Below are 24,025 nucleotides of genomic sequence, written 5' to 3'. Positions count from 1 at the left end.
GAATGCAGGCATAGGAACTTTAGTAATGGTTTCATGAAGGTGGGATGTGCTTGAGACGTTGCAGTAGACAACGTTTTTTCACAGTAATAAAAGGAATCGTTTTGGCAAACCATGCGTAGTATGGTGTATGGGAATGAGACATCACTGATGAAGGAAGAACATGAAGGAAAACTAGAAAGGACTGCGAGAATGATTAATCATTTTTCAAACTATACATTCTGTCAACTTTTAAAGTAATAAATCAAGAGGCAGCTTAAAATGCAGAGATGGGCTTGGTATGTAAAGAGAAAAGCAGAAAATACCAAGTACAGAAATAAATTGCTATAGAGGTGGTGAACATGAGAAAAACAGTGGGACTGAAAAAGACAGAAATGGAACTGGTGGTAGATTTAAACAGAAGAGAAGAGATCATCCTTAAAGATATCCATGGTTAAGCAAGTTATTAGTAATGACTCAGGTGGTCAGTATTGTTGTATTAGAACTTTTAAAATTCACTTAGTACAGTGCACACAGTACAGAGCATCAGTGATTAATGCTGTTGTAATCTCACAGTTTCATAAAACTGCAACTCAATCCCAGCTAAGTTAATGTCTGTAGGTGCCACCATGTAGGTAGAGATTCTCTGATTTTCCTGCCACACCCTAAAAACATAAAGATTAGATTGATTACTTATTCAAAGTTGTTGTTAAAAAGCCAAAGTTTCCACTAGGGACAAATAAAATTCTATCTAATCTAATCTATGAATATGCATGCTCTGCAAAGGACTCGCACTACGCAACAAATAGATAATACTCACCAATTTGCAATAATAATTCAATTTATTTCTGTATAGTTTCCTTCATAGAGAACAAATTCAGAGACCTTACATAGCTTTACAATAAGAGAACAGTAAATCTACCATATTATGGTAAACAATTAAACTCATTGGGTAAACATAACACAATTATGTCAGTATAAAGGACCATTATAAATGGCATGCTATGAATACTATGTTAATAGAACAGAATATTTCTGAAAGCTCTATATTTAACTAATAAGATGCTGAGCTGTATCTGCCTGTTTTGACTGAGTGACATGTTATAGACATAGAACAGAATATCTTAAACCAACTAACATTCAAATTAATGTTAACATGCTCATCATCATATTAAACAGTAAGCACCAGCAATACTGTATATGTTAATATGAACTTTTTGGGATCTTCTACAATGTCCTGTTTCATGATCACGTTTACTCTTTGTTGTAAAGGACTGGCACAGACTTCAGGTCTGGTTCCTACCAATTGTCCAGCATTGCTGAGATAACATCTGATTGTGCATTACCTTACTACTGAATAAAATGAGTTTGAAAAAGTGAATGGATGGAACGGGCTTGGCATCTAAAAAAATGGATTATGACCCCAGGAAACCTCCACTGCTTGAGACTAAACAGGTTTAATTCTCTGAGCATGTCAAAGGAAGATATGTCCTTCAGTCCTGGGGTGCACCTGGGTGCTCTCTTTTGAACAGCTTTAAGTGCTACTATGTCCTTTTTATTGTGTGGTGACTAGAACTGCACACAATACTCCAGATGCAGTCTCACTAGTGCATTGTATAGCATAAGCATAACGTCCCTTGCTTACAACATAACATTTTATTTGCACTTTTAATTGCTTAGACAAGGAGAATGTTGTGTTCATATAAACCCTTTAATCCTTTTGAGGGTTTGCTCTCTGTAGGACAGTGTCTCCCATCTTGTATTCATAATTAATGTTCCTTTTGCCTACATGTAAAACGTTGTCCTTTTCTACATTAAACTGCTTTTTCCGAGTGTTTGCCCAGTTCTAAAGTCTGTCCAATCTTTCTGAAGTATTTTTGCTGCCTACACAGTATCTGCTATCCCTCCACTTTTGGCATAATCTGCCAATTATCCTGATTTACTAACAAAATCAGAATTTATATCAGTAATATAATTTAGAAAAAGATCTGTCCAAGAACAGACACACGCGGAGTGGAGCATTCTCCTCTTATCTGTACTCATTGTCTCCTGCTAGGTAATCAACTTGAGCTAGTTTTGTATGCTGCATCTGGTGCCAACAGCTTTGAGTTTCAGAATTAATGTTCAGTGTCGGACTGCATCAAAGGCCTTTTGAAAGTCTAAGTAAATTATCTTGTATCCTTTGCTTCTGTCAACAATTACTGCATCCAGAGCAAAAAATCTAATAGACTGGTTTGGCATGATCTTCCTGTCATAAATTCATGTTTGCTTTTATTTAATATGCTATATTCATACATGTACTTTTATAGTTTACTTCTTATTATGGTGTCCATATTTTTGCAAGTTACAGAAGTAAGACTTATTGGTCTGAAATTACCAGGATCCTTTTTATTTCCTTTCTAGTAGACTGTCACGATTGCATTTTTTCAGTCATCTGGTACTTCACCTCCATGAAGTGACAGATCAGTGTGATTGAGGTTCAGTAACCTTATGGATCAGTGAAATTGTCCATCTCTCAGTGATTATAAATTGCAATAAGATGTAGCCATCATAAGATGCATAATTAATTTATAGGAGCCGTGGAATGTAAAAATCAGACTTTAAACTATTATCCATTCTTACTGGTATTACATTCCAAGAGTAGTTACTAAAATTGCTGTGAATAAGCAGGATTAAGCCTTGTCTACTCGCAGTAAGTCCTCCAACGACTTCCAAAAGCAATAGTGAGCCATTGACCCAATCAAGACAATGTATAAAAACTAAGTATGCCATGTTTGAATTTTACTTGTCACAAATGATTTAGTCTCGTCAGCGAAGATAACACATTTATAGCAATATCTACAAATGTGAATTATAAGTTCAAACTGTCCATTGTCAAGCAATATTGGGACAGCAAAAGGAAATTAATAATGTGAACAGTGTAAGTAAGCTCAGATTTTTTCTAACATGATTTTTACTTGAATTATTATCAGGTCCCATGGCTAAACAGTCGAGTTCACCATCAGTCAAAAGTTTTAGGACACCTATGTTTTAAATAATGAACGACATGAAATGGTGAAAAGGTAAGTAGTAAACTGCCTGTGGTTTAAATTTAAAGTTAGCAAAAAACAATAAAAATGAAATATCAGAGTATTACAAATGGGCCTTCTTTAGGGCATAACTAATAGGTTACAACCTGCAGATGTTCTGCAACAATTAAAGTAAATTAAACCTTGCAAATTGAAGAAAATAATTTGCACAGGTATCCCAGCTTCTGTTAATTATTTTAAAAAACCCCTCTGTCTTAAAGCAGAGTTTGAACAAACTATTACTACACACTTTAAAATACTACTTGGACAAGATTCCAGTGACAATGGCAAGAAAACAGCAATTAACAAATGATTAATGCAAATGATTCCAGCTTGCGTGATAGGTGCCTCACAGCACAAGAGCTTCAAGCACAGCTTAACAGTACAGGTCAAAAAAATCAAGTCTCAGTTTCTACTGTGAAGAACAGACTTTATGCTGAAGATTTGACAGGGCAAGTGGCAGTAAGAGCCATTCCTCAAAGGATAAAATAGGGCCTTGAAATACCAACTGTGGACTACTGCAGACTGGGCAAAATATCTTCTCTCCACAGCAGAAACTGAGACTCGCATTTCTTGTCCACTGTTAAACTGTGCTTGAAGCTGTTGTGCTATGAGGCACCTATCACTCAAGCTGGTGACCCTCAGAAACGTGTCTTCTGATTGGGTTGTAACTTTAGGTCTGCCAGATTTCTTCCTATCACAGTTTCTACTTACCGACACTTTTTTTTTTGCAATTTCTCTAAATGAAAGGCCTACACTTTTAAGGGTAATAATGCTCTGTCTCATTTCATTTGTTAGTTGCAGTTCTCTTGGCATTGTCACTAGAATATTGTTCAAGTAGCACTTCAGAAGGTGCAGCAACACAGGCTGTTCCAACTCTGCTTTAAGATAAACAGAGGATTTTTAAGTAATCAACAGAAGTTGGGACACCTATGAAAATTGTTCGCTTCAACTTGCAAGGCTTAATTTACTTTAATTGCTTCAGACCATCTGTAGATTGTAACCTATTAGTTGTGCTCTAAAGAAGGACCATTTGTAATATTCGAATGTTTCCTTTTTTTTAATCATTTTTTGCTAATTTTAGATTTAAACCTCAGGCAGTTTACTGCTTATTCTTTCACCATTTTTGGTCATTCAATGCATTTCAACTAATTAAATTTGAAGAAAAACTGGAAAAACGGAGGTGTTCTAAAACTTTTGACCGATACTGTAAATAGAATTGCAGGATGGCAAAGAGCAAGTAACTAAAAAAAAATAATAATACACACTGATAAGCCATAACAATAAAACCAATGACAAGTGAAGAACATTGATTATCTTGTTACTATCACATTTGTCAGGGGGTGGAATATATTAGGCAGCATGTCAACAGTTAGTTCTTGAAGGTGATATGTTGGAAGCAGGAAAAATGGTCAGCTATGACAAGGTCTAAATTGTGATGGCTAGAAGACTGGGTCTGAGTATTTCCAAAACGGCAGGTCTTGTTGGGTGTTTCCTGTAGGCAGTGGTTATTACCTACCAAAAGCAGTCCAAGGAAGGATAACCGGTGAAAAGCAATAGGGTCATGGGCACCCAAAGCTCAATGATGCTCATGAAGAAGAAAGGCAAGACCGTTTTGTCTAATCCCACAGTAGAGCTCCTGTAGCATAAATTGTTCAAAACCTTAATGCTGGGCCATAACAGAAAGATGCCACAACACACAGTGACCCACAGCTTATGCTGTATGGGGCTGTGAAGTTGTGCCCATGCTGACCCCTGTTCATCACCGAAAGTGCCTACAATTTGCACTTGAGACAGAGAATCACACGTATCACCTATCTAAAGGTTGTTACAGACAATATGCAATACACCCCCCCAATTCATGGCATTGGAATTATCTGATAGCAATAGCCTCTTTCAGCAGAATAATGTGCCCTGCCAGAGTGAAAAAAGTGTTCAGGAATGGTTTGAGGAACAAGACAAAGAGTTCAAGGTGCTGACTTGGCCTCCAAATTCTCCAGATCTCAGGTGAAATGAGCATCTTTGAGAAGTGCTAGTAAAACAAGTCCAAATCATAGACGCACCCCCTTGCAACTTACATCACTTAAATGATCTGCTGATAACACCTTGGTGCCAAATACCACAGAACACCTTCAGAGGTCTTGTGAAGTCCGTGCCTCGACGGGTCAGAACTGTTTTGGTGGCATGACAGGGACCGACAAAATATTAAGCAGGTGGTTTTAATGTTGCTGATCGGTACACATAAGTAAGTAATGAAATAAAATTATGGTTGGAGTAAGGCAAAGGGCATAATACTCTCCATATTCTTCTTTTTTGCAACAATCTCTCAAGTACTGTTAGATATTATCAATAAATAAATGGAGCACATAGCCCAAGTATTAAAAAATTATTGTATGTTTTGGATTGCTTTTACCTCGAAGGGCAGCCTCCTCTGCCTCTTTGTACATTCCCAGAAAAAAATAAGTACAGCCCAGGAAGACCCACACATCAGGATGGCAGCCTTCTCTCCGAGTAAGACTTGTGTATTCCTTAAAAAGCCAGATGGACAAAGACAGAGAATAAAAACGAATGTACATATGCTATTTTTCCTTTTGATTTAATCATTTATTTTTCCCATACCTCCATGGCGCGCTTATAGTCCCCAAGATGAAAAGCACAATAACCAATCCAAAGATCTAAATCTTCCTCTTTTTCTCCAACACTACGTTTAAACTGCAACCACCAAAAAAAAAAAAAAAAAAAGTTTAGGGTAATTTAAAGAACAAATGTCTACGCTACTGAGCTTTACAGGTAAATATTTTAGCCATTATGTCTAAAAGCAGATACACAGTACAGAACTACTGTCAGATGTACAATAAAATCCAAAGCAAAAATGAAATCATCCACATGAGGTAAATGATTAATACAATCATCTGTTGGTGAATTTTTACAACAGAAGTTGCCCTTTGTGATTCACTGGTATTTATTTTTTCTATTTATTCCTGAAGAAAAGTGAATTATCTCATTCTATAAATAAACAAATCACCTCTAGTAAAGTAATGGCTCCCATGTAGTCTCGCTGGCTTAAGTATTCATCCAATTTGGGGATTTTCTTGTTTTTTTTCTTCTTCTTGTCATTTTGCTGGGCGTCCCCACCCAGCGCAGGTTTTGCACGTGAAAGCATCTAAGCCAAACAAAAGAAGTAGTTACTTCAGAAAAGGTTTTCTACATTGCACACCTGCTTCACAAGGGTGGCCCGTAACATCTGATCCAAGGTCTTTTACCTTATATTTAATTACTGTCAAGCTGCATTTACATTTTTTTTATTTATGAGAAATTTTCACAGCTTTAGGACTTTGCCCTTCTTTTCCTGTTAAATCAAGAACTAGTTACAGCTGATTAAATATCATTGGCATGCACAACATGCTTCACTTTCAAAATTCTGAAAAAAAAAATTTAACACAAAGAAGACTTGATTTTTTTATTTTTAATACATAATTAACAGATGATAAAGAATTTATTAAATTTGTTTCAAGCTGATATTTTGTTGAATCTAACTTCTCGTGAAATACTCTCTGAAAAAATAATTTGCCGTTTCCTTAAAAAAAGTGCAAGCATAAAGCACAAAAGAATAACTTAATCACAAGCCCAAATCGAAGATTATCCCTCAAGATCTCCTGCAAATCTTGCCTTTTCAAACAAAACTCAACAAAAAGACACAACAGAAATGGAGAAACTATTCTTTAAATGTCACCATAAACATGGAAATAAAGGCTAAGAAGATGACGGCAAATTTGCCGAAACTGACAACACAGCCAGAATTCAAGTTACTAAACATACACAGATAAGTAGCATATTTTAAGAATATTACATGAAGCGCTGCTCATAATAATTAAAAATAATTTTTTGCATTTATATAGCGCTTTTCTCACTACTCAAAGCGCTTAGCAATTGCAGGTTAAGGGCCTTGCTTAAGGGCCCAACAGAGCAGACTCCCTTTTGGCATTTACGGGATTCTCATCACAACATAATGAAAATAACTCTCTAATTAAAGTGTTTTAATAAAATAGAAATAATGTATCTCTATGCATCATGTGTCGAGTGGTGGCTCTGAGGCTAGGGATCTGCACTGGCAATCGGAAGGTTGCCAGTTTGAATCCTGTAAATGCCAAAAGGGACTCTGCACTTAACCTTAACCTTGTTCCGTCCAGGGTGTGAAGTTAATCTGCATGTAGGCCCTCCAACCTGCAGGGAAAAACTTGGGGGTTGGTGGCAGAATTGGCACTCCAGCCTCCATGAAAAAAACCTCATACTGTTCCATTCCATCTGAACTTGTGTGATGCTGAGGTGTCACCCGTCGCATGGCTGCACGCGGGTCCCTAATCTGAGATCCTGAGTTGGTTTGCTGTGTGGTGGGTGCAGCAATGCACTGTATCAGCACGTGCTTCTAACCTCTCCCCTCCTCTCTATGTATCATGCAGAAAAGTGCTGAATAAACCTTTAGGATTCTCCAAAATTGCAGATGCTGTTAAATCTCAACAAAGCAGAAAAGCTCCATGTCCAAACGGCTACAACAATTAAAGAAGATTAGTTAATCCTTTTCATGTTTATTCAAGTCAGAGAGAAAAGGTTTCTATATAAAATGCTACTCCAGACGACAATTTCTTTTCTTCCCACCCAAAGAAAAATAAAAAACAACTTAAACAAGTATCCTGATAGAGAAGCTGAAGAAGAAAAATTGTAAAATTCTGCAAACTTAGGGATTTTTTTTGGCACTACTCATATATTTTAATGACTTCATTAAAGCACCAACTTGTTTTTCTTGCGGGTACCACAATGATATTCTAGTTTAGCATTGCTATGGCCATGTTGTTTAAGCTAACACCCCCTCATGACTGGACATTGAAGTTATGCACAAGACTTTATCTATCTATTGGATTCAATTACAAATTAAAACAAACATCTTTCGTATGTTACCTGGGGGGAATATAATTCTAGACAGTGCAACATCCTTTTCACTTGCTCTCTTCAAACTGATTTTTCAATTCCATGTATTAGACATTTGACCACTGGTAGTTTTAAATTCCCTCTGGTATTTGGAACCTTTTCATATCCATCCATCCATTTTCCAACCCGCTGAATCCGAACACAGGGGTCTGCTGGAGCCAATCCCAGCCAACACAGGGCACAAGGCAGGAATCAATCCCGGGCAGGGTGCCAACCCACCGCACCTTTTCATATCCTCAATCTCATTTCTACTCCATCCTGCACTTTGGGATCTCAGTGAGGTTTACATGAAGTTAAACTCCTTTTCCAATAAGACTTTAGTGGTAGGACCCTTACTCACTAGGCGTTTGATGCACATTTCTGGATTGTCAGCTCTTGTTCTCCTCTCTCCCAATAAAAGACTCCTACCTGCCTGGATAAATGTGATTTTTGTCTCCTTTGATCTTCCTAAGATCATAACAAAAATAAAGAATTTTCCCTTTTTTTGGAAAGACAGGATAATACTGCAAATATTTAACGTCTTGATAGAACATCTTAAACACAACCTTATAAGTTGGTCACACCTTCATGTTCCATTTTGTGGGACAATTAACATTATTAAAATCCAGTGGCGGCTCGTAGCTAAAATTAGTGGGGGTGCTGCTCCAGAAAATTTTTAGCCTTTGTTTTAAAATCGTGTAAAAGGAAACAAACATGTATAAAAAGAAAATTTATTCAGAAACTTGATAAAATCCTACAAGAACAAAATCAAACATTTCTTACTTACTATATCCTAAATTGTTACAGTTCAAGCTTGATCTATTCATTTAAAAATGAAATCCATTCTTCTTGTTTTAATTTGCGCGAAAAGATCAATAATTTTCTCCTTGATCTCTGGATGACAACTGAGGAAATTTTTCTCCATTGAAAGCAGGGGTCGGCACTGCGGGAGCGACAGTGCTCGCTCTCCCTCGCAGCCTCGCGTGCGGCTTCCTATGTGCGCATGCGCACAACAGCCAAACACCACGCCGCTGGAACTGTCAAGCGCACAGTTCCATACAAAGATTTTTGTATCTTTTTCATAAACTGGGGGATGGCTGCTGACATTAAACTTAAGGATTATATATTGTACAAGTATAAAGAAAGAATTAAAGAAAAAAGGACTCATTATATTAAATGTTATCGATAATATCAAGTGGCAATAGGGGGTGCTGCAGTTCCACAGTGCCTATACGCGAGCCACCACTGTTAAAATCTATTTCCATCTAAAATGTTTTCCAAGACTTTCCAATATCCTCAAACCTTTTTTTTTTTTTTTTTTAAAAAAGGGATGCTATTGCAGTTATTTTAATTTGGAATTCAAAGAGATTACATATTAACAGAGCAGGCACAGGACTGCAAATTTAGAATTCTGCTTTTTTATTGCAAATATCTTTACTGTGAGATTATAAAAGGAAGCTGATAGAAATGAATTTGCACACGCTTATTAGGCATGGAGAGGAAATCCCAAACAAATTCCTCCCTGAATGGTTTGTTTGTGTAACAGCTACTATGAACTACTACCTGTAATCAATTGTGGCAGTTGTTTTGATACCAGCCCCTCAAAGGTCTTAATGATGTGTGAGCTCCTGGTCTGGAAGTCCTATAAAACACTGAAGCACTACACTTTTAGGTACTGGTACTATGCAAGACATCTTCACCAGTTGTGGCACGTTTTATGGGATTGGGGAAACGGTGAATAGGTGCTTAAAGACCCAATGGAGCTGTCTGACACATTTCTTCATCACCTTCAGGTCAAGGCATGAGTCAGTGTTTAACAGTTAAAAGGAAACTAAAGTTCCAAAGCACACACTGTTTCCACTGATCCAACCAGAGTTAATAATTCAATGAAAATATCCAGGCATATCTCAACAGGTGCTTTGGTACTTCTCCTTTCAGCAGTGGTTCAGATAAAATCATCTTGCTTGAAGAAGGGGCCTGAGTTGCCTCAAATGCTTGCATATTGTAATCTTTTTAGTTAGCCAATAAAAGGTGTCATTTTACTTGACTTTTCACTACATTCATAATGGCTAACACAGTACAACACCCTATTCTGTGGACTCTCAAAAAGTAACATAACCATAACACAACTGAATAATGTACCACGTTATGTGAGTAGATGGTATGACAATAAAGCTCACTTGACTTGACTTTAAAATCCATTAAAAGAATTTTAAATCTAATTCTAAGCAAAACATGCCTCAAGTGAAGTAATGCCGAAATAGGTTTAATATGCTCCATCATTCTTCTATCTAGTAGCATTCTGTACTCTGTCCATTTATCATATTTTAGATGTTACCATAAACAAAGCTTTACAATAATCTAAATGAGAAAAAATAAAAATATGAGTCAACTTCTTAGCATGATTTTGTGTAGTGAGAAGATCTAGAATAAGTTGTGTGGTAGAAATTGTCATCTGATTAAATAATTAATAGTGCTAAATAGGCACCTTAAAATGGATTTAATTTCAGAATGAATTTTAATTTTGCTTGATATCCTAATTTGTGAGGTGGTGCAGTGGTAGCGCTGCTGCTTCGCAGTTAGGAGACCTGGGTTCGCTTCCCTGGTCCTCCCTGTGTGGAGTTTGCATGTTCTCCCCGTGTCTGCATGGGTTTCCTCCCACAGTCCAAAGACATGCAGGTTAGGTGGATTGGCGATTCTAGATTGACCCTAGTGTGTGTGTGTGTGTATGTGCGTGCGTGCGTGCTCTGCTGTGGTTTGGCGCCCTGCCTGGGACTGGTTCCTGTGTTGGCTGGGTTGGAAAATGGATGGATGGATCCTAATTTGAAAAGTCTTTAAACTGACAGCATGTACAATACACCAAACATCCCATTAAAATTGAAGCTTGCATGTTCTCCCTGTCTGCGGTTTGTTGGCACCCTGCCCAGGATTGTTTCCTGCCTTGTGCCCTGTGTTGGCTGGGATTGGCTCCAGCAGACCCCTGTGACCCTGTGTTCGGATTCAGCGGGTTGGAAAATGGATGGATGGATGGATGTTCTCCCTGTGTCTGTTTTTTGTTCGTTTTCTTCCCAGACCCTCCAATGTGACTCCCACATCCCAAAGACATGCATGTTGGGTTAGATTAGATTGCCCTATTAAGAGAAAGTGGCCCTGTGAAGGACGGACATGCCATCTCAGGTTTTTACTGGTCTGCGTCCAGTTCTGGCCCTGCAGCCCTGGACTGAATAAAGCAGGTACAGAATATGACATCACGTTCCTATTTTACTAAATACGCAATATTTATATATGAGAGAAGGGTCCTCCCAGATTACAAACTAAAATAAAAAGTTCTGTTATTTTGCAATTATGATATACACCACCAGTCAAAGGTCTGGGCATACCCCATATTTTTCATGTTTTTGATAATAATTGATAAGTTTTATAGTTTGTTTTCAAGATATCATTAAATCGTTTTAAAAAACTAATACTTGTGTTAATGGCTATTACTGCTTGAAATTACTGTTTTTTTAATTTATTGTTCACATATGACCCCAAAGCCCCATTTCCAGCAGCCATTTCTTTAGTGTGTTTATGGTCAATATCAACATACTTTTAGAAATCATATCGTAAAATAACATTCTCAAACATGTTTAACTAGCCAGTCTATGGCAGGGTCCTCTCTTTTTTTTCCACACCCACAATCACACAGGGTCAGTTTTTCAGCATAAAAACTACTGCATTGCTTTACTTATACAATATATCCATTCAACCCTGATCAAACCCTCTTACCAGGCTGATGAGAAATAACTATTTACAAACATGATACTAGAAATGAAGAGCAACAAATTTAAAAAACACACTGAACGATACGTGTAAGGATTTGTAGCAAGTTAGCGGATAGATGAAAAATATTAAAGTTTATTTATATGAGTTCCTCAGCTGCTAAGAATGCACTCGCGTTCTCCCCATCACAGCGATATGAAGAGGTGGCTCTGTAATTGCAATGAAATACTGCCATTAAACATTCAAACACCATGAAGACATCACAAGGGGTTCATTGCATCCACAAGAAATGTGATAGTCGTTACAAGAAAAACAGTTGAGTCAACTAAATCCACTTGGACAACAATTAAAGTTTCAAATAGCAAATGAGCGCAATACGACTGGTATGGTTACGTAAATGTACACATTACAGCCATTAAATAAATATAATATTTCCGCAATTCAGGCCAGGATGGCACCAAAAATTAAAAGGGTTACTTACCATTTTGACAAAGTTTTCGCTCGATGTCCTTAAAAACAGCAAAGGAAATGCACAGATATTGACACAAAATAGTACAAATAAAGAAGCACTCGGCATCCGCCGCAGCCAGCCAGGTTGTGTCGGTTGTCGTTTCCTAGCAACATATCATGAAGTCCAGAGCCGATTGGCAACACGGAACCCAAACTATTCGTTCCCAAGAGAAGTATTGCCAGCTTCAGTATGAAAATGAAGAAAAAACTCTGTATTAAACAATTTAGCAAGTACTTCCAAAATGCAAATACAGACTGATTTTATACGTGACTTGCAACTTTGTTTTTACCAAAACAGTCATATAAAAAAAAATCTTTATAAAGATGACGTAAATATCAAGCGACACACTCGAAGTACTACCGGGAGTGTGGGTTACAGTGAGAACGCGTTTTGTTACGCACAATACAGTAGTCTTTTGAAAAAATTCTGTAGTGTAGAATGTGTTTTCTTTTTATGAAAAATTAATATAAGCAGGTAACAGATAATACATTTAAATTAATATACACATTTTAAATGAATAAAGGAACTATAGCATAGCCTTAAAAGTAAGTATTGTAAATGACTATTTGTATGACAGCCCCAGTGGCCTAATGGATAAGGCACTGGCCTCCTAAGCCAGGGATTGTGGGTTCGAGTCCCATCTGGGGTGAAAAATTTAATTTTTGTTTTGTTGTGTAGGCTTCTATATTAATGTAACTAACATGACTCAGAAATATTAAAAAATAAAAAATCAAGGATAATAGTATTCATATTCTCTCCTAATGTATCATTTTCAGAAAATGCAACTCGTAAAACGGTTTCCCTTCTGTTTCTGTATAGTGCCTGGAGCACAGGTCACATGACGATTAACCAGCGGAGGCCAACCGTGAATCGTTGACGCAGACTGCTCAGCCAATCAGAACGCAGGAGGCTTGCCGTATCTCAGAGACCTCCATTCGATCCCCCGGTGGGAAATTGTTTTTTTTTTTGTTTTTTTTTTAAACCGCAAAAGACCGTAACATATTATTATTATAAAAACAGCAATATCAAAGTTTTATTTTCCAATCATTAAAGTGGGTTTAACCGCCACCTTATCGTGGTGGAGGGGTTTGCGTGTCCCAATGATCCTAGGAGCTCTGTTGTCCGGGGCTTTATGCCCCTGGTAGGGCCACCCAAGGCAAACTGGTCCTAGGTGAGGGATGAGACAAAGAGCGGCTAAACAAACCTCTTATGATGAAAAACAATTTTGAACGGCGTTTTCCCTTGCCCGGACGCGGGTCACCGGGGCCCCACTCTGGAGCCAGGCCTGGAGGTGGGGCTCGATGGCGAGCGCCTGGTGGCCGGGCCTGCACCCATGGGGCTTGGCCGGGCACAGCCCGAAGAGGCAACGTCGGTCCCCCTTCCCATGGGCTCACCACCTATGGGAGGGGCCAAGGAGGTCGGGTGCAGTGTGAGTTGGGTGGTGGCCGAAGGCGGGGACCTTGGTGGTCCGATCCTCGGCTACAGAAGCTGGCTCTTGGGACGTGGAATGTCACCTCTCTGAAGGGGAAGGAGCCTGAGCTAGTGCGCGAAGTTGAGAGGTTCCGGCTAGATATAGTCGGGCTCACCTCGACGCACAGCTTGGACTCTGCAACCAATCTCCTTGAGAGGGGCTGGACTCTCTACCACTCTGGAGTTGCCCCCGGTGAGAGACGCCGAGCGGGTGTGGGTATACTTATTGCCCCCCGACTTGGAGCCTGTACATTGGGGTTTACCCCAGTAGACGAGAGGGTAGCCTCCCTTCGCCTTCAGGTGGGGGGACGGGTCCTAACTGTTGTTTGTGCGTATGCACCAAATAGCAGTTCGGAGTACCCACCCTTTTTGGAGTCCCTGGAGGGGGTGCTAGAGGGCATACCTCCTGGGGACTCCCTCGTTCTGCTGGGAGACTTCAATGCTCACGTGGGCAATGACAGTGAGACCTGGAAGGGCGTGATTGGGAGGAATGGCCCCACCGATCTGAACCCGAGAGGTGTTTTGTTATTGGACTTCTGTGCTCGTCACGGATTGTCCATAACGAACACCATGTTCAAGCATAGGGGTGTTCATATGTGCACTTGGCACCAGGACACCCTAGGCCTCAGTTCGATGATCGACTTTGTGGTCGTGTCGTCGGACTTGCGGCCACATGTCTTGGACACTCGGGTGAAGAGAGGGGCGGAGCTGTCAACTGATCACCACCTGGTGGTGAGTTGGCTTTGATGGTGGGGGAGGATGCCGGTCAGGCGTGGTAGGCCCAAACGTGTTGTGAGGGTCTGCTGGGAACGTCTGGCAGAGCCCCCTGTCAGAAGTAGCTTCAACTCCCACCTCTGGCAGAACTTCGACCACATCCCGAGGGAGGTGGGGGACATTGAGTCCGAATGGGCCATGTTCCGTGCCTCTATTGTTGAGGCAGCTGACCGGAGCTGTGGCCGTAAGGTGGTCGGTGCCTGTCGTGGCGGCAATCCCCGAACCCGTTGGTGGACACCGGCGGTGAAGGATGCCGTCAAGCTGAAGAAGGAGTCCTACAGGACCCTTTTGTCCTGTGGGACCCTGGAGGCAGCTGATAGGTACCGGCAGGCCAAGCGGAATGCGGCTTTGGTGGTTGCTGAGGCAAAAACTCGGGCGTGGGAGGAGTTTGGGGAGGCCATGGAGAACGACTTTCGGACGGCTTCGAGGACATTCTGGTCCACCATCCGGCGTCTCAGGAAGGGGAAGCAGTGCAGTGTCAACACTGTATATGGTGGGGATGGTGCGCTGCTGACCTCGACTCGGGACGTTGTGGGTCGGTGGGGGAGTACTTCGAAGACCTCCTCAATCCCACTAACATGCCTTCCAATGAGGAAGCAGAGCCTGGGGACTCAGAGGTGGGCTCCCCCATCTCTGGGACTGAGGTCACCGAGGTGGTCAAAAAACTCCTTGGTGGCAGGGCCCCAGGGGTGGATGAGATATGCCCGGAGTTCCTCAAGGCTCTGGATGTTGTAGGACTGTCTTGGTTGACACGCCTCTGCAACATCGCATGGACATCAGGGACAGTGCCTCTGGATTGGCAGACCGGGGTGGTGGTCCCCCTCTTTACGAAGGGGGATCGGAGGGTGTGTTCCAACTACAGAGGGATCACACTCCTCAGCCTCCCTGGAAAAGTCTATTCAGGGGTCCTGGAGAGGAGGGTCCATCAGATAGTCGAGCCTCGGATCCAGGAGGAACAGTGTGGTTTTCGTCCTGGTCGCGGAACAGTGGACCAGCTCTACACCCTTAGCAGGGTCCTGGAGGGTGCATGGGAGTTTGCCCAACCAGTCTACATGTGTTTTGTGGACTTGGAAAAGGCATTCGACCGTGTTCCTCGGGGAATCCTGTAGGGGGTACTCCGAGAGTATGGGGTACTGGACCCCCTGATAAGGGCTGTTCAGTCCCTGTACGATCGGTGCCAGAGCTTGGTCAGCATTGCCGGCAGTAAGTTGAACCCGTTTCCAGTGAGAGTTGGGCTCCGCCAGGGCTGCCCTTTGTCACCGATTCTGTTCATAACTTTTATGGACAGAATTTCTAGGTGCAGCCAGGGCGTTGAGGGGGTCCGGTTTGGTGGGCTCAGGATTGGGTCACTGCTTTTTGCAGATGATGTTGTCCTGTTTGCTTCATCAGGCTGTGATCTTCAGCTCTCTCTGGATAGGTTCGCAGCCGAGTGTGAAGCGGCTGGGATGAGAATCAGCACCTCCAAATCCGAGACCATGGTCCTCAGCCGGAAAAGGGTGGAGTGCCCTCTCAGGGTTGGTAGCGAGATCCTGCCCCAAGTGGAGGAGTTCAAGTATCTCGGGGTCTTGTTCACGAGTGAGGGAAGAATGGAGCGTGAGATCGACAGGCGGATCGGTGCGGCATCCACAGTAATGTGGGCGCTGCATCGGTCTGTCGTGGTGAAAAAGGAGCTGAGCCGCAAGGCGAAGCTCTCAATTTACTGGTCGATCTATGTTCCTACCCCCACCTATGGTCATGAACTATGGGTAGTGACCGAAAGAACGAGATCGCGAATACAAGCGGCTGAAATGAGTTTCCTCCGCAGGGTGTCTGGGCTTTCCCTTAAAGATAGGGTGAGAAGCTCAGTCATCCGGGAGGGGCTCAGAGTAGAGCCACTGCTCCTCCGCATCGAGAAGAGTCAGATGAGGTGGCTCGGGCATCTGATCAGGATGCCTCCTGGACGCCTCCCTGGTGAGGTGTTCCGGGCACGTCCAACCGGGAGGAGGCCCCGGGGAAGACCCAGGACACGCTGGAGGGACTATGTCTCTCGACTGGCCTGGGAACGCCTTGGGATTCTCCCGGAAGAGCTAGAAGAAGTGGCCGGGGAGAGGGAAGTCTGGGCATCTCTGCTCAAGCTGCTGCCCCCGCGACCCGACCTCGGATAAGCGGGAGACAATGGATGGATGGATGGATGGATGGATAAAGTGGGTTGTTAGTTTTAAAAAGCCAAAATAAATAAATAGTTGGTATGCGCTACTAGTCAATCAAAATCGTGGCATTTTCGTCCTACCAAAAATAAGTTTTCATGTTTTATTGTTTTAAGGACTTAAGCCTTGATTTGCAGGACATGTGAGACATTTATTCATAATTTCAAAAGGTCTGTGGGATTTTTTTAAAACATAATTTAAAAAAATTGAGTGCAATTAACATGAATAAATGTCCTTATAACTATTCTTGTTAAGTTCTGTAAGATATACACATATACAGACAGACAGCAGATGCATACAGTACATGTAGCACCATATATAGGCAAGGAAGGCACTGTATGAAGAACGGTTTAGGGCATTTTAGCTAAAGAACCTGCGAAAGACCTGAACACCATCTGCCAAAGTTCTTAATACTGTACCTCTATCCCACTTTGGAGTTGGTTTCAGCCTTTGTTAGAATTAAAATTAGAGTAAGCCGTCCTAATGTGGGGGTGTTAATAGGAAATGTGGTCAAATATTAAATATAAAATATTATTCAAATATGTACTTCAGTTTTAAAGTCTAAATATCTTCACTTGTAATAGAAAATCATCATTGCTCTCCCTCTGATAGAGGCCCAAAGGGGACTAGATCCATAGTAAAGAATCAAAAATAACGTTAATTGTAATTCCTTCCTTTAAATAGTCTAACACGATGTACAACATAAAATATTTCATTTTTAATGTTTTGTGAGTAGCTCCTAAAAGGCTAGAAGCACAAGTTAAAATTTAAAAAAAGAAAATATCAAAAATTGTCATATTCGTGAGTAAAATAGCATAAAACTACACATCTATATAAAACTGATCCCCATTTTTCGTTTTTTGTGAAAAGGATTTAACTTTGACCCTTTGTGCCCCATTAGAGGGTACATGCATGCACATCTTCAAGTCCTCATCATTTTTGTTAAGAGAAACCAATTGGTTTACTCTTTAGCATAAGGGTTTAATGTTCTGTACAAAATATGGTCCAAAACTGGGCTACAAAATTGTTCTGAGTTTTGAGAACCAAAACTAGGGGTAACCCCTAAGAAATGAGTCGAACCAGTGTGTCAGAAGTACCGGACCAAAAAAAAAAAGTGCTAACAAAACATTCACATGCAAGTCTTATGAACACACTATTTGTAATTATTTTCATTAAGGAAAAAGGACACGTATGAAAGCGCCTACACACAAGAGAGAAGTTTATTTGTGTGGGAATAACAGACGGATTTGGGAGTTCATGTTGGCTTACATTAAGGATTAAGCATGCCGCTTTTTACTTTAGTTATGGATGTTAGTGCTCCAGGAACAGTAGATCAGACCCCATGGTGTATGCTACTTGCAGATTACATTGTTCAATGTGGCACTACTAAGAATATTGTGAAAAAGAAACTGGAGCAAATGAGGTTAAAGGCCTTTAGATTAGTAGGACTGACTGAATATATAAGATGAATTTGTTGCCCTCCAGGGAAAAAAAACACTTAAAAGTACAAATATCTTGGATCAAGCACAACAGAGGATGGAAAGGTAGATCTGGAAATAAAACAAAATGCAATCAGGTGGGGAAAAAATGAGAAAAAAAGTGTCAGGACTATTAAGCAATAGAAAAGTACAAGTGTGAAGGATAAAGTGTATAAAACAGTGACCAGACCAGCACTGTGACAGTTAATGTACATGAAAGGAAACTGGAGCCAACAGAAATGATCTTGAAATGGATGTGTTGAGTAAGGAAGCTTGACAATAGCAGGGCTAAGAGAATCGGAGGTACAATTACATCTCAGAAAATACTGGAAAAGATAAAGCAGTATGGACCCCTCAAGATAAGAGAGCTAAACAATGTGGAGAGAACAGTCATGGATATGGAGGTGTCAGGAAAGAGGATGAGAGGACCAAAGAGAAAGTGGATGGACTATATGAAGGGGGAAATCTACAGGGGTATCGTCAAGAAACTATACACAAGACCAAGGGTGGAGGAAGCTGGTCCAATAAAACAACCCATACTGACAGTGAGAACAACTTACAAGGGGTGTTATTAAAACATAAAAACCAGGGGCCTGTAACATAAGAGACTAAAGCAAAGTTTTTAAATAAATGAACAATGATAAAACCTAAATGCCCTGCTGCAGCCGACTACAAGGTTCTCCCCTTGTCTTAACAGGCTGAACTGGCTCACACACATGCACATACTTCATAAGTAACTCCATTTTATTCAATGCCACAGGTGCCTGTGGATTCCTTAGCTACTCTTGACAGGTTATGACAATTCCAAGATGCCACCTAACACAAGGCATTAACTTTAGTTTAGCTAATCACAAGGGGGCTCTGCCCCCTGCTCGCTTCGCTCGCCTACCCCTGGTGTTGGGTAACCCGAAATGCATTGATGAATGTATGAGATATGTTTGTAGCTCTGTTAGTCGAGCTGTTTGGTTTTGGAGCCGAGACAGTTTTGCTTCCGCGGTTTCAGACACACGTTGTAGGCGCCGACGTCTATTGTTTTTGTCCATGCGGGCTCGTGTTTGTAGCTCCGTTAGTGGAGCTGTATAGTTTTGGAGCCGTGATCGTGACTCCATTAGTTCTCCATTGTTTACCGTTAGTAATATGAATAATTGCATTTACTGTTAATACGGAGTGGTTTCTGTGGTTGTACTGTTAATAATGCATCACTGTAATGTGATTCACTTATGCTATATAGTTTGGACGTGTGAGGATGACGTACGTTCAATACGGAGCGTTCGTTTATTCTTATTACAGTTTGGACGTGTGAGGATGACGTACGTTTAAAATGGAGTGTTCATATATTCATATTACGCGTTGTAGGCGCCTTCAGCTTTCGTTCTAACTCGCGCCCTCCGTACTATTATGCTGTGTATGGTGGACCTTTGTGGACTCCGTACTTTTTCCCGTTTCACTCTGGGGGCGGGGGCCTGAATCCTCTTTTTTGTGTGGCTGTGTCGTTACCTATGGGCGCGTTGCCTCATTTCTTATTTACGTTAGTTGAGCTCCTTTGTTTTTGAGCCGCGACGCGTTGTAGGCGCTTATTTACGTTAGTTGAGCTAATATTATAACTCCGGTGCCGTGTGTGTGTTTCATGTGGTAGTTGTTGTAGGCGCATGTGCCCTCTGTACTATCTCGGGTTTGACTATGCTGTGTTTTGTGGACGATTGGGGACGCCGTACTCTCTCCGGTTTGATTGTGGGGCGGGACGCCGAAGCCTGTTGTTTTTGTTTTGTCTGTGAGTACTCATATTATTGTATTACTGTAATGTGATTCACATATGCTGTAGAGTCCGTATCTCTGGGGCTTCTGTACCATCTCGGGGGTCTGCCTGCGGTGTGTTAGACGCGCGTCGTATTTCTGTTAGTTGACGTTTAGTTCAGAAGCGCGTTGTAGGCGCCTTCCGTACTATCTTTGTGGACCTGTGGGGCCTCCGTAGCCTCTTCCGTCTGACTCTGGGGTGCAGCACAGAATCCTCTTTTTTGTGTGGCTGTGTCGTTAGTCGTTAGCTATGGGCGTGTTGTTGCTTCATGTCTTATTTACGTTAGTTGAGCTTTTTCGTTTTTGGGCCGTGACTCCTTCATTCGCGGTGGATCACACTTCGCTTGCGGTTTATGAGACGTGCGCTGTAGGCGCCTGCGCACTATGTCTCATGGTCCCATCGCCGTGTACCTGCGTCCATATCTGGTTTATTCCCGGTTAGTAATATGGATGGAATTGCAATGTAGCAATGTTTCAAGTTCATTAGCACATGAACGTTTAGAATTTCACTGTACTCATTACACAAGTGAATAAATGATCCTATAAAACTATATAGTAAGCTGAACAGTGGAAAGCCTAATGGTGGAATGAACTTTTGTTCACTGGCAGAAAATGAAACTGAAGTATTTCTGTGTAGTTAGCTTTGCCACCTACTCAATTTCATAAACACACAGTCCAACCATGCTGAAGTGTGTCCACAGGAGCACATTGAGAACAGTGGACACTTCAGTAGCTTCTTTCAAATTGCAGCAGGGCGTGGGTTTAGGTACACATTCCATCCATGCACCATCAAAAGCACATAACACATGTGGTCCTATCCTGTTCAACTTCACCTAGAGCAAACATGCCTTCAAAATGTACTAATCACGGTACTGGAGAGCATCAACATGTTTTGATGAGCCAACAAAGAATTTCACTGTATTTTGTACGCATCCCTATATATAAACCTATTTTGAAAATAGGGTACAGTGGAAAAAACCATTGAACAGTATACACACACATAAATATACAGCGCAGCCACTTTTTCCACATTTTGTTATGTTACAGCCTTATTCCAAAATGGATTAAATTCATTTTTTTCCTCAGAATTCTGCACACAACACCCCATAATGACAACGTGAAAAAAGTTTACTTGAGGTTTTTGCAAATTTATTAAAAATAAAAAAACTGAGAAATCACATGTACATAAGTATTCAAAGCCTTTGCTCAATACTTTGTCGATGCACCTTTGGCAGCAATTACAGCCTCAAGTCTTGTTGAATATGATGCCATAAGCTTGGCACACCTGTCCTTGGCCAGTTTCACCCATTCCTCTTTGCAGCACCTCTCAAGCTCCATCAGGTTGGATGGGAAGCGTCGGTGCACAGCCATTTTAAGATCTCTCCAGAGATGTTCAATCGGATTCAAGTCTGGGCTCTGGCTGGGCCACTCAAGGATATTCCCAGAGTTGTCCTGAAGCCACACCTTTGATATCTTGGCTGTGTGCTTAGGGTCGTTGTCCTGCTGAAAGATGAACCGTCGCCCCAGTCTGAGGTCAAGAGTGCTCTGGAGCAGGTTTTCATCCAGGATGTCTCTGTACATTGCTGCAGTCATCCTTCCCTTTATCCTGACTAGTCTCCCAGTTCCTGCCACTGAAAAACAACCCCACAGCATGATGCTGCCACCACCATGCGTCACTGTAGGGATGGTATTGGCCTGGTGATGAGCGGTGCCTGGTTTCCTCCAAACGTGACGCCGGGCATTCACACCAAAGAGTTTAATCTTTGTCTCATCAGACCAGAGAATTTTCTCTCATGGTCTGAGTCTCCTTCAGGTGCCTTTTGGCAAACTCCAGGTGAGCTGCCATGTGCCTTTTACTAAGGAGTGGCTTCCGTCTGGCCATTCCACCATACAGGCCTGATTGGTGGATTGCTGCAGAGATGGTTGTCCTTCTGGAAGGTTCTCCTCTCTCCACAGAGGACCTCTGGAGCTCTGACAGAGTGACCATCGAGTTCTTGGTCACCTCCCTGACTAAAGCCCTTCTCCCCAGATCGCTCAGTTTAGATGGCCGGCCAGCTCTAGAAAGAGTCCTGGGGCCTCATGTATAACGCCGTGCGTAGAACTCACACTATAACATGGCGTAAGCACAAAAGCGGGAATGTGAGTATGCACAGAAAAATCCAGATGCAGGAATCTGTACGTACGCAAACTTCCACGTTCTTCCGCTACATAAATCCCGATCAGCGTGAAAAGTAACGCACGTGCCTTCTGTCCCGCCCCAACTCCTCCCAGAATTACGCCTCTTTGAATATGCAAATCAATATAAATAGCCTTCTGTGAAAAAACAATGGGAAAAGCACGGGGGAAAACATAAAAATTTAAGCGAATACCAAGTGGAGGCAAAGGAAAAACGTACTATTTGTTGGTTTAAACAGTGGTATAATCAACAAAAGGAAGTTGATCGAGTGACAGAGTGTCGGAGAAACTCGAAAGCTCAAATTCACAAAGTCGCACAGTGCCCGAAATAAAAAAGAAATCACATATCAAAGTTGCCGTGAAAAGGCAAGTCGTAGCCCACCGTCTGAGTGTCATATGAAAGCTTATTAGGGTACAGACAAAAAAATAGGCACACAGTGGGGAAAAAAAGCACGAAATGTCAACTTTAATCTCGAAATTTCCACTTTAATCACGTAGTTTATTTTGCCATTAAAGTAGAACATCATAAACTTCATCTTAAAATCGTTTACTAGTTTCTCAAATCCCATTGTAACTAAAGTAGTACGTTAAATGCTTTGTTCTGTATTCGATCTTCTATGTGCTCTGTGTGTGTGAATCACTACCTGCTTCTTAAACAGGCTTTCTTTTTCTCCAACAGGACACATAATCCATTACATTTGTGATATTACAGCTCTCTGAATAATTAAAATACTGAGATGTATATGCGATATCTATTTCATGATGATAGGAATGAAAGCATGTTATTAAACATGGGAACACGGTGGCGCAGTGCTTGTTCACATCTCACGCAAGAGGCTTGCTGCGTCATGCGCGACCTTCGATGACGGTCTCTTTCAAACGTACTAACCTATTCCTGTCCTTTTCTTTCTCCAAATACCCAACTGCCACACAATCAGCTCTGTAATAGATGTGAAGCCATTTGTAAGCTTAGAACGCCGAATCTTCAAAACTTTTAAGGAACATTGAAATATCTTCGTAGTACATGTTAATTATTCTATCCGTCTATCTTTCCAGTGTCGCGTCAGCACCACCAAGAATACAACGCAATGCAGGAATATATAGACAGGTGTATGTCTTTCCAAATCATGTCCAATCAACTGAATTTACCACAGGTGGACTCCAATTAAGCTGCAGAAATATCTCAAGGATGATCAGGGGAAACGGGATGCACCCGAGCTCAATTTTGAGCTTCATGGCAAAGGCTGTGAATACTTATGAACATGTGCCGTTTTGTCTTGGTAGAGTAATATATATTGGTCTACTTTCCCCTATTGTATTATTAATATGTAGCCTTAGAATGCCTAATCTCACAGACTTACCACTGTTTATAAAGGTATTATTGTATACAACTTATCCCCACCTTCCCTTCTATATCTATAACCTTAGGCAATTAGATGTAGTAAAGACAAGCAGAAGTTACAGTTTAAACAATGTACAGTGATCCCGCGCTATATCGCGCTTCGCCTTTCACGGCTTCACTGCATCGCGGATTTTATATGTAAGCATATTTAAATATATATCGCGGATTTTTTGCTGGTTCACGGATTTCTGCGGACAGTGGGTCTTTTAATTTCTGGTACATGCTTCCTCAGTTGGTTTGCCCAGTTGATTTCATACAAGGGACGCTATTCGCAGATGGCTGAGAAGCTAGATTGCTTACTTTTCTCTCTCTCTTGCGCTGACTTTCTGTGATCCTGACTTATGGGGATTGAGCAGGGGGGCTGTTCACACACCTAGACGATACGGACGCTCGTCTAAAAATGCTGAAAGATTATCTTCACATTGCTATCTTTTGTGCAGCTGCTTCCTGAAACGACATGCTGC

The 24,025-nt window shown here is 41.4% G+C and overlaps 1 protein-coding gene and 1 non-coding gene across 2 annotated transcripts in view; one reads left to right on the top strand and one right to left on the bottom strand.

Moving 5' to 3' along the window:
* The window catches only part of ttc26 (tetratricopeptide repeat domain 26), a 39,382-nt gene extending 26,895 nt beyond the window's left edge, over positions 1 to 12,487 (bottom strand). Inside the window, exons 1-4 of the mRNA XM_028815564.2 lie at positions 12,253 to 12,487; positions 6,070 to 6,207; positions 5,664 to 5,756; positions 5,458 to 5,572 (exon numbers count right to left, since the gene is read on the bottom strand). Coding sequence (XP_028671397.1) covers positions 5,458 to 5,572; positions 5,664 to 5,756; positions 6,070 to 6,207; positions 12,253 to 12,348 — 442 coding nt within the window. The 5' untranslated portion in view covers positions 12,349 to 12,487. The remainder of the gene's footprint in view (positions 1 to 5,457; positions 5,573 to 5,663; positions 5,757 to 6,069; positions 6,208 to 12,252) is intronic.
* Positions 12,488 to 12,858: 371 nt separating this feature from the next.
* On the top strand, positions 12,859 to 12,931 carry trnar-ccu (transfer RNA arginine (anticodon CCU)). Its single transcript has one exon. It is a non-coding gene; the product is annotated as a tRNA-Arg (tRNA).
* Positions 12,932 to 24,025: the final 11,094 nt, after the last annotated feature.

The sequence above is a fragment of the Erpetoichthys calabaricus genome, chromosome 12 (genome assembly GCF_900747795.2).
Source record: "Erpetoichthys calabaricus chromosome 12, fErpCal1.3, whole genome shotgun sequence".
NCBI lineage: Eukaryota > Metazoa > Chordata > Cladistia > Polypteriformes > Polypteridae > Erpetoichthys > Erpetoichthys calabaricus.
This window is presented reverse-complemented; position numbering and strand designations above follow the sequence as displayed.